Source organism: Eulemur rufifrons, chromosome 15 (genome assembly GCF_041146395.1).
Source record: "Eulemur rufifrons isolate Redbay chromosome 15, OSU_ERuf_1, whole genome shotgun sequence".
Lineage (NCBI taxonomy): Eukaryota > Metazoa > Chordata > Mammalia > Primates > Lemuridae > Eulemur > Eulemur rufifrons.
In genome coordinates, this window is record NC_090997.1 from 352359 (window position 1) to 363510 (window position 11152).

An 11152-nucleotide genomic window follows, 5' to 3' on the forward strand; every position below is an offset into this window, starting at 1 on the left:
CACTGGTGCCCAGAGTCCGCGCTGGCTGTGAGGATCCAGGGCTGGCAGGGGAGGCTCCATGTGGTGAAGCCACAGCCACGACCCCACTGCTGGTCCAGCTGCAGCCGCAGACAGTCGGTCACCAGGGTGCTTGGCTGCAGCTGTGTGTTTGCAGCTTGCACCTGTGACACGCAGGGGCTCAAGTCTCCACTCCAAGGCCCTTGGGGACAGGCCTCCTGCGTGGGGGCTGAAAGGAGAAGAGGCTTCAGGGGGAACAATCCCAGTGCTCTCTTTGCTACGTCCTCCCAGAACACCCATCTCTGATGTCCCTGCGGGTCAGTGAGACCACCCAGTGACCGTGGCAACACAGAAAGACATTGAGTATATGAAGGCGATGTCGTCTGTCAGGGGTGTGCCTGGAGAAGCAGAGATCCCAGGTGCCCAGGCTGGCAGAGAAACGGTCAGGGGCTGGGCAGACGGCAAAGCTCCCAGACCCACCTCCCCTCTGTGCAGAAAACTCTGCCCGAGCACCTGACAGGAACCAACCATGTCTCCAGGGTCGGCCTGCAGGGACATCGCTCAGCCCAGGCAGAGGACTGAGCACAGCGAGGCCACCTGGGACGCCAGTGAGACTTACCCCTTTATCACCGGAGGACTCACCCGCTCCATCCAGAACAGAGCTGACCTCATGCTCGACAGACAGGGAGGCGGCGCTTCTGATGGGCTCTTGGCACTCAGACAGGTCAGCACCGCCAGGAGGGAAATCCTGCTCCATCAGTGCCTGTGACAGTCCTTCAGTCCCTGCATCCTCCTGCAGCTCCCTGGGCACACTGGGGAGAGGAAGAACCAAAGAGGAAGGCAGGAGGGATGAGACCTCGGACTCATCCACATCCAGTCCCCCTTGGTCTGACGAGGAGAGCGTGGCGCTGAAGGGCTGAGAGTCCACTAAAGCCACGTGACCTGTTACTGACAACCCCGGATGCAGAAGCCAGGCCTCTGGCCCTTTCCACACTGTCTGGAAGGAGGAGAGAAAGGGTCCAATGGAGAAACCAATAAGCCACTGGAGGCTGTGCGTCACCCTGGCTGGGACAGGGATCAGGATTTAGAAACAGTAAAGGAATTTTCCTAGGGAGGGTCGGCAAAGAAAGGAAGAAGGAGAGATTCCCAATGGAATTGCACCCAGAGAGCAGGGACTCTTGCCCGGACTCGCAGAGGTACAAATGGGAATGACATGGAGAGAGAGCAGACGCCTCAGGACCCCATGGTCTATGAGGATTGATGTCCTGCCCTGTGCAACTATTTCTGCACTGACGTCACTTTAGGGCGCCTCCAGTGTTCTTCAGCTCATGTCAGCTCCAATGAGTCCACAGTGCCTGGACACTGAGTCCCTGGACACTGCACCCCCGTCACACAGCCCTGCACCTCTGGGGCCAGACACAAATCTCACAAGGCCAGTGCAGGTCTCCTGCCTGGGACCAGGTTCTGCATTCCTTTTTGTCATGAGCAAAAGATGTGCTCCCTTTGAACTGTTCTCATTCAGAGGTTGCAGTGAGTCATGGCAGGGACCATTCCTAGGGAGCTACAGGTTCCCAAGGGTGGAAAAGAAGGAAAATTCTTGAGTTCTGGCAGGTGCATTCCAGGCACCCGGCTGGCCTTGCAAAGTCAATGATCAACCTGACCATCGAGACCAGATGGAGGGTACGGCGGCTGTTGGAGGGAACACATGTGGCAGAGAAAGAGCAGCCGGAGCCGGCCTGGCACCTGGCACAGAGAACAGCGGGAGTGCGTGCGTGTCAGACCGCAGGTGGAGTTACCTCTGCACCGGCAGCTGCAGGCCTGGGACACTGCACGCCACTCTCCACTTGCTGAACAGCAACTTTCTCTCACTCATCCTCGGTTTCAGGGCACTCGGGCCAGCGAGCAGGGGACAGACTGTCTGCGCCAGCTGGGGGAGTCCTGGCTGGGCTCCTGGGAATCCGAGAACTGGAAGACAGACCAGAGGGAAGAGCAGAGGCTCAGATGATACAAGTTACCGGGACACGAGTCTGGGCTTCACCACCTGTGAGCGCTGAGCCCTTCACAGGAGCCCTCCCCAAGGGGCCAGACTGGGGCTCCTGACTGCTCATGACCCTCATGGAGTCCTGGGTACCTGGGGCTTGTCACCTCTCCTATGAGGGCATCGCCCGACAGAGGAGCCCCAGGCAGCCCCACAGGCTCCAGGAGGAGATGGAGAGGGACAGAGAGCAAGGAGGGGCAGGACAGGATGTGGGGGCTGGGAGCTCTGTGTTAAGACAGCCTGAGCAGAAGTGGGCCCTTCTGAGAAGGAAACTGAGGACACGGCCCTGCCATGCCTGCAGGTGATGAACTAGGTGGGATGGTCACAGGGCAAACTGACTTGGACAGTTTACCAAAAAGGTTGTCCTGCATTTCAAAAAGAGGATTAAAGAACTGGAATAAAACCTGCATATGTCAGCAGACTGACCTTTGGGTGGGCCCAGGATCAACATTGTTAAAAAAAAAAAATCCACGTGAAATCGCTATGTAAGTGATAAATCACCGAAAGATAGAAGGATGAGATACGATATGGTCATAGTTTTAATTGAACAATGGTTACTGAATCAGCCACTTTGGAAATTGTGTTAATGATCACCTAAACAATTAAATATAGATATTATTTTTCAGGGCGCTCAGGTGTGTGACTTGAAATGTGAAGACCTAAGAAGACAAGGGACATAGCCAAGGTGAACAACCAAGAAGTGTCATGCCAGGACCTGAGGGCAGGTCTGAGCCAAAACCCAAGACCTTGTTCTTCTCACAATGGGAGAGCACCGTGGATTTCCACCTGGCCCTGAGTGAGCATGGAGGGGCCCCACTATCCCTTCCCCGCCCCCCGGCATGGTGACAGCAACCCCCACATCAGAGCCTCCTGCTCCCCTGTCCTGCCCACCTGGGAGGATTAGCCACTGGTGCCCAGAGTCCGCGCTGGCTGTGAGGATCCAGGGCTGGCAGGGGAGGCTCCATGTGGTGAAGCCACAGCCACGACCCCACTGCTGGTCCAGCTGCAGCCGCAGACAGTCGGTCACCAGGGTGCTTGGCTGCAGCTGTGTGTTTGCAGCTTGCACCTGTGACACGCAGGGGCTCAAGTCTCCACTCCAAGGCCCTTGGGGACAGGCCTCCTGCGTGGGGGCTGAAAGGAGAAGAGGCTTCAGGGGGAACAATCCCAGTGCTCTCTTTGCTACGTCCTCCCAGAACACCCATCTCTGATGTCCCTGCGGGTCAGTGAGACCACCCAGTGACCGTGGCAACACAGAAAGACATTGAGTATATGAAGGAGATGTCGTCTGTCAGGGGTGTGCCTGGAGAAGCAGAGATCCCAGGTGCCCAGGCTGGCAGAGAAACGGTCAGGGGCTGGGCAGACGGCAAAGCTCCCAGACCCACCTCCCCTCTGTGCAGAAAACTCTGCCCGAGCACCTGACAGGAACCAACCATGTCTCCAGGGTCGGCCTGCAGGGACATCGCTCAGCCCAGGCAGAGGACTGAGCACAGCGAGGCCACCTGGGACGCCAGTGAGACTTACCCCTTTATCACCGGAGGACTCACCCGCTCCATCCAGAACAGAGCTGACCTCATGCTCGACAGACAGGGAGGCGGCGCTTCTGATGGGCTCTTGGCACTCAGACAGGTCAGCACCGCCAGGAGGGAAATCCTGCTCCATCAGTGCCTGTGACAGTCCTTCAGTCCCTGCATCCTCCTGCAGCTCCCTGGGCACACTGGGGAGAGGAAGAACCAAAGAGGAAGGCAGGAGGGATGAGACCTCGGACTCATCCACATCCAGTCCCCCTTGGTCTGACGAGGAGAGCGTGGCGCTGAAGGGCTGAGAGTCCACTAAAGCCACGTGACCTGTTACTGACAACCCCGGATGCAGAAGCCAGGCCTCTGGCCCTTTCCACACTGTCTGGAAGGAGGAGAGAAAGGGTCCAATGGAGAAACCAATAAGCCACTGGAGGCTGTGCGTCACCCTGGCTGGGACAGGGATCAGGATTTAGAAACAGTAAAGGAATTTTCCTAGGGAGGGTCGGCAAAGAAAGGAAGAAGGAGAGATTCCCAATGGAATTGCACCCAGAGAGCAGGGACTCTTGCCCGGACTCGCAGAGGTACAAATGGGAATGACATGGAGAGAGAGCAGACGCCTCAGCACCCCATGGTCTATGAGGATTGATGTCCTGCCCTGTGCAACTATTTCTGCACTGACGTCACTTTAGGGCGCCTCCAGTGTTCTTCAGCTCATGTCAGCTCCAATGAGTCCACAGTGCCTGGACACTGAGTCCCTGGACACTGCACCCCCGTCACACAGCCCTGCACCTCTGGGGCCAGACACAAATCTCACAAGGCCAGTGCAGGTCTCCTGCCTGGGACCAGGTTCTGCATTCCTTTTTGTCATGAGCAAAAGATGTGCTCCCTTTGAACTGTTCTCATTCAGAGGTTGCAGTGAGTCATGGCAGGGACCATTCCTAGGGAGCTACAGGTTCCCAAGGGTGGAAAAGAAGGAAAATTCTTGAGTTCTGGCAGGTGCATTCCAGGCACCCGGCTGGCCTTGCAAAGTCAATGATCAACCTGACCATCGAGACCAGATGGAGGGTACGGCGGCTGTTGGAGGGAACACATGTGGCAGAGAAAGAGCAGCCGGAGCCGGCCTGGCACCTGGCACAGAGAACAGCGGGAGTGCGTGCGTGTCAGACCGCAGGTGGAGTTACCTCTGCACCGGCAGCTGCAGGCCTGGGACACTGCACGCCACTCTCCACTTGCTGAACAGCAACTTTCTCTCACTCATCCTCGGTTTCAGGGCACTCGGGCCAGCGAGCAGGGGACAGACTGTCTGCGCCAGCTGGGGGAGTCCTGGCTGGGCTCCTGGGAATCCGAGAACTGGAAGACAGACCAGAGGGAAGAGCAGAGGCTCAGATGATACAAGTTACCGGGACACGAGTCTGGGCTTCACCACCTGTGAGCGCTGAGCCCTTCACAGGAGCCCTCCCCAAGGGGCCAGACTGGGGCTCCTGACTGCTCATGACCCTCATGGAGTCCTGGGTACCTGGGGCTTGTCACCTCTCCTATGAGGGCATCGCCCGACAGAGGAGCCCCAGGCAGCCCCACAGGCTCCAGGAGGAGATGGAGAGGGACAGAGAGCAAGGAGGGGCAGGACAGGATGTGGGGGCTGGGAGCTCTGTGTTAAGACAGCCTGAGCAGAAGTGGGCCCTTCTGAGAAGGAAACTGAGGACACGGCCCTGCCATGCCTGCAGGTGATGAACTAGGTGGGATGGTCACAGGGCAAACTGACTTGGACAGTTTACCAAAAAGGTTGTCCTGCATTTCAAAAAGAGGATTAAAGAACTGGAATAAAACCTGCATATGTCAGCAGACTGACCTTTGGGTGGGCCCAGGATCAACATTGTTAAAAAAAAAAAATCCACGTGAAATCGCTATGTAAGTGATAAATCACCGAAAGATAGAAGGATGAGATACGATATGGTCATAGTTTTAATTGAACAATGGTTACTGAATCAGCCACTTTGGAAATTGTGTTAATGATCACCTAAACAATTAAATATAGATATTATTTTTCAGGGCGCTCAGGTGTGTGACTTGAAATGTGAAGACCTAAGAAGACAAGGGACATAGCCAAGGTGAACAACCAAGAAGTGTCATGCCAGGACCTGAGGGCAGGTCTGAGCCAAAACCCAAGACCTTGTTCTTCTCACAATGGGAGAGCACCGTGGATTTCCACCTGGCCCTGAGTGAGCATGGAGGGGCCCCACTATCCCTTCCCCGCCCCCCGGCATGGTGACAGCAACCCCCACATCAGAGCCTCCTGCTCCCCTGTCCTGCCCACCTGGGAGGATTAGCCACTGGTGCCCAGAGTCCGCGCTGGCTGTGAGGATCCAGGGCTGGCAGGGGAGGCTCCATGTGGTGAAGCCACAGCCACGACCCCACTGCTGGTCCAGCTGCAGCCGCAGACAGTCGGTCACCAGGGTGCTTGGCTGCAGCTGTGTGTTTGCAGCTTGCACCTGTGACACGCAGGGGCTCAAGTCTCCACTCCAAGGCCCTTGGGGACAGGCCTCCTGCGTGGGGGCTGAAAGGAGAAGAGGCTTCAGGGGGAACAATCCCAGTGCTCTCTTTGCTACGTCCTCCCAGAACACCCATCTCTGATGTCCCTGCGGGTCAGTGAGACCACCCAGTGACCGTGGCAACACAGAAAGACATTGAGTATATGAAGGCGATGTCGTCTGTCAGGGGTGTGCCTGGAGAAGCAGAGATCCCAGGTGCCCAGGCTGGCAGAGAAACGGTCAGGGGCTGGGCAGACGGCAAAGCTCCCAGACCCACCTCCCCTCTGTGCAGAAAACTCTGCCCGAGCACCTGACAGGAACCAACCATGTCTCCAGGGTCGGCCTGCAGGGACATCGCTCAGCCCAGGCAGAGGACTGAGCACAGCGAGGCCACCTGGGACGCCAGTGAGACTTACCCCTTTATCACCGGAGGACTCACCCGCTCCATCCAGAACAGAGCTGACCTCATGCTCGACAGACAGGGAGGCGGCGCTTCTGATGGGCTCTTGGCACTCAGACAGGTCAGCACCGCCAGGAGGGAAATCCTGCTCCATCAGTGCCTGTGACAGTCCTTCAGTCCCTGCATCCTCCTGCAGCTCCCTGGGCACACTGGGGAGAGGAAGAACCAAAGAGGAAGGCAGGAGGGATGAGACCTCGGACTCATCCACATCCAGTCCCCCTTGGTCTGACGAGGAGAGCGTGGCGCTGAAGGGCTGAGAGTCCACTAAAGCCACGTGACCTGTTACTGACAACCCCGGATGCAGAAGCCAGGCCTCTGGCCCTTTCCACACTGTCTGGAAGGAGGAGAGAAAGGGTCCAATGGAGAAACCAATAAGCCACTGGAGGCTGTGAGTCACCCTGGCTGGGACAGGGATCAGGATTTAGAAACAGTAAAGGAATTTTCCTAGGGAGGGTCGGCAAAGAAAGGAAGAAGGAGAGATTCCCAATGGAATTGCACCCAGAGAGCAGGGACTCTTGCCCGGACTCGCAGAGGTACAAATGGGAATGACATGGAGAGAGAGCAGACGCCTCAGCACCCCATGGTCTATGAGGATTGATGTCCTGCCCTGTGCAACTATTTCTGCACTGACGTCACTTTAGGGCGCCTCCAGTGTTCTTCAGCTCATGTCAGCTCCAATGAGTCCACAGTGCCTGGACACTGAGTCCCTGGACACTGCACCCCCGTCACACAGCCCTGCACCTCTGGGGCCAGACACAAATCTCACAAGGCCAGTGCAGGTCTCCTGCCTGGGACCAGGTTCTGCATTCCTTTTTGTCATGAGCAAAAGATGTGCTCCCTTTGAACTGTTCTCATTCAGAGGTTGCAGTGAGTCATGGCAGGGACCATTCCTAGGGAGCTACAGGTTCCCAAGGGTGGAAAAGAAGGAAAATTCTTGAGTTCTGGCAGGTGCATTCCAGGCACCCGGCTGGCCTTGCAAAGTCAATGATCAACCTGACCATCGAGACCAGATGGAGGGTACGGCGGCTGTTGGAGGGAACACATGTGGCAGAGAAAGAGCAGCCGGAGCCGGCCTGGCACCTGGCACAGAGAACAGCGGGAGTGCGTGCGTGTCAGACCGCAGGTGGAGTTACCTCTGCACCGGCAGCTGCAGGCCTGGGACACTGCACGCCACTCTCCACTTGCTGAACAGCAACTTTCTCTCACTCATCCTCGGTTTCAGGGCACTCGGGCCAGCGAGCAGGGGACAGACTGTCTGCGCCAGCCGGGGGAGTCCTGGCTGGGCTCCTGGGAATCCGAGAACTGGAAGACAGACCAGAGGGAAGAGCAGAGGCTCAGATGATACAAGTTACCGGGACACGAGTCTGGGCTTCACCACCTGTGAGCGCTGAGCCCTTCACAGGAGCCCTCCCCAAGGGGCCAGACTGGGGCTCCTGACTGCTCATGACCCTCATGGAGTCCTGGGTACCTGGGGCTTGTCACCTCTCCTATGAGGGCATCGCCCGACAGAGGAGCCCCAGGCAGCCCCACAGGCTCCAGGAGGAGATGGAGAGGGACAGAGAGCAAGGAGGGGCAGGACAGGATGTGGGGGCTGGGAGCTCTGTGTTAAGACAGCCTGAGCAGAAGTGGGCCCTTCTGAGAAGGAAACTGAGGACACGGCCCTGCCATGCCTGCAGGTGATGAACTAGGTGGGATGGTCACAGGGCAAACTGACTTGGACAGTTTACCAAAAAGGTTGTCCTGCATTTCAAAAAGAGGATTAAAGAACTGGAATAAAACCTGCATATGTCAGCAGACTGACCTTTGGGTGGGCCCAGGATCAACATTGTTAAAAAAAAAAAATCCACGTGAAATCGCTATGTAAGTGATAAATCACCGAAAGATAGAAGGATGAGATACGATATGGTCATAGTTTTAATTGAACAATGGTTACTGAATCAGCCACTTTGGAAATTGTGTTAATGATCACCTAAACAATTAAATATAGATATTATTTTTCAGGGCGCTCAGGTGTGTGACTTGAAATGTGAAGACCTAAGAAGACAAGGGACATAGCCAAGGTGAACAACCAAGAAGTGTCATGCCAGGACCTGAGGGCAGGTCTGAGCCAAAACCCAAGACCTTGTTCTTCTCACAATGGGAGAGCACCGTGGATTTCCACCTGGCCCTGAGTGAGCATGGAGGGGCCCCACTATCCCTTCCCCGCCCCCCGGCATGGTGACAGCAACCCCCACATCAGAGCCTCCTGCTCCCCTGTCCTGCCCACCTGGGAGGATTAGCCACTGGTGCCCAGAGTCCGCGCTGGCTGTGAGGATCCAGGGCTGGCAGGGGAGGCTCCATGTGGTGAAGCCACAGCCACGACCCCACTGCTGGTCCAGCTGCAGCCGCAGACAGTCGGTCACCAGGGTGCTTGGCTGCAGCTGTGTGTTTGCAGCTTGCACCTGTGACACGCAGGGGCTCAAGTCTCCACTCCAAGGCCCTTGGGGACAGGCCTCCTGCGTGGGGGCTGAAAGGAGAAGAGGCTTCAGGGGGAACAATCCCAGTGCTCTCTTTGCTACGTCCTCCCAGAACACCCATCTCTGATGTCCCTGCGGGTCAGTGAGACCACCCAGTGACCGTGGCAACACAGAAAGACATTGAGTATATGAAGGAGATGTCGTCTGTCAGGGGTGTGCCTGGAGAAGCAGAGATCCCAGGTGCCCAGGCTGGCAGAGAAACGGTCAGGGGCTGGGCAGACGGCAAAGCTCCCAGACCCACCTCCCCTCTGTGCAGAAAACTCTGCCCGAGCACCTGACAGGAACCAACCATGTCTCCAGGGTCGGCCTGCAGGGACATCGCTCAGCCCAGGCAGAGGACTGAGCACAGCGAGGCCACCTGGGACGCCAGTGAGACTTACCCCTTTATCACCGGAGGACTCACCCGCTCCATCCAGAACAGAGCTGACCTCATGCTCGACAGACAGGGAGGCGGCGCTTCTGATGGGCTCTTGGCACTCAGACAGGTCAGCACCGCCAGGAGGGAAATCCTGCTCCATCAGTGCCTGTGACAGTCCTTCAGTCCCTGCATCCTCCTGCAGCTCCCTGGGCACACTGGGGAGAGGAAGAACCAAAGAGGAAGGCAGGAGGGATGAGACCTCGGACTCATCCACATCCAGTCCCCCTTGGTCTGACGAGGAGAGCGTGGCGCTGAAGGGCTGAGAGTCCACTAAAGCCACGTGACCTGTTACTGACAACCCCGGATGCAGAAGCCAGGCCTCTGGCCCTTTCCACACTGTCTGGAAGGAGGAGAGAAAGGGTCCAATGGAGAAACCAATAAGCCACTGGAGGCTGTGCGTCACCCTGGCTGGGACAGGGATCAGGATTTAGAAACAGTAAAGGAATTTTCCTAGGGAGGGTCGGCAAAGAAAGGAAGAAGGAGAGATTCCCAATGGAATTGCACCCAGAGAGCAGGGACTCTTGCCCGGACTCGCAGAGGTACAAATGGGAATGACATGGAGAGAGAGCAGACGCCTCAGCACCCCATGGTCTATGAGGATTGATGTCCTGCCCTGTGCAACTATTTCTGCACTGACGTCACTTTAGGGCGCCTCCAGTGTTCTTCAGCTCATGTCAGCTCCAATGAGTCCACAGTGCCTGGACACTGAGTCCCTGGACACTGCACCCCCGTCACACAGCCCTGCACCTCTGGGGCCAGACACAAATCTCACAAGGCCAGTGCAGGTCTCCTGCCTGGGACCAGGTTCTGCATTCCTTTTTGTCATGAGCAAAAGATGTGCTCCCTTTGAACTGTTCTCATTCAGAGGTTGCAGTGAGTCATGGCAGGGACCATTCCTAGGGAGCTACAGGTTCCCAAGGGTGGAAAAGAAGGAAAATTCTTGAGTTCTGGCAGGTGCATTCCAGGCACCCGGCTGGCCTTGCAAAGTCAATGATCAACCTGACCATCGAGACCAGATGGAGGGTACGGCGGCTGTTGGAGGGAACACATGTGGCAGAGAAAGAGCAGCCGGAGCCGGCCTGGCACCTGGCACAGAGAACAGCGGGAGTGCGTGCGTGTCAGACCGCAGGTGGAGTTACCTCTGCACCGGCAGCTGCAGGCCTGGGACACTGCACGCCACTCTCCACTTGCTGAACAGCAACTTTCTCTCACTCATCCTCGGTTTCAGGGCACTCGGGCCAGCGAGCAGGGGACAGACTGTCTGTGCCAGCTGGGGGAGTCCTGGCTGGGCTCGTGGGAATCCGAGAACTGGAAGACAGACCAGAGGGAAGAGCAGAGGCTCAGATGATACAAGTTACCGGGACACGAGTCTGGGCTTCACCACCTGTGAGCGCTGAGCCCTTCACAGGAGCCCTCCCCAAGGGGCCAGACTGGGGCTCCTGACTGCTCATGACCCTCATGGAGTCCTGGGTACCTGGGGCTTGTCACCTCTCCTATGAGGGCATCGCCCGACAGAGGAGCCCCAGGCAGCCCCACAGGCTCCAGGAGGAGATGGAGAGGGACAGAGAGCAAGGAGGGGCAGGACAGGATGTGGGGGCTGGGAGCTCTGTGTTAAGACAGCCTGAGCAGAAGTGGGCCCTTCTGAGAAGGAAACTGAGGACACGGCCCTGCCATGCCT

The 11152-nt window shown here is 57.1% G+C and overlaps 1 protein-coding gene across 1 annotated transcript; it reads right to left on the reverse strand.

Annotated features, from left to right (window-relative positions):
* Positions 1-178: 178 nt before the first annotated feature.
* LOC138395604 (uncharacterized) lies at positions 179-10728 on the reverse strand. The gene is made up of 13 exons (XM_069488452.1): positions 10614-10728; positions 9460-9629; positions 8807-9046; positions 7674-7842; positions 6520-6689; positions 5867-6106; positions 4734-4902; positions 3580-3749; positions 2927-3166; positions 1794-1962; positions 1659-1740; positions 617-994; positions 179-226 (listed from the first exon to the last, which is right to left on the reverse strand). The coding sequence occupies exons 1-13, from the start codon at positions 10688-10690 to the stop codon at positions 179-181; spliced, it is 2322 nt and encodes a 773-aa protein (XP_069344553.1). The 5' UTR covers positions 10691-10728.
* Between the last annotated feature and the right edge of the window lie 424 nt (positions 10729-11152).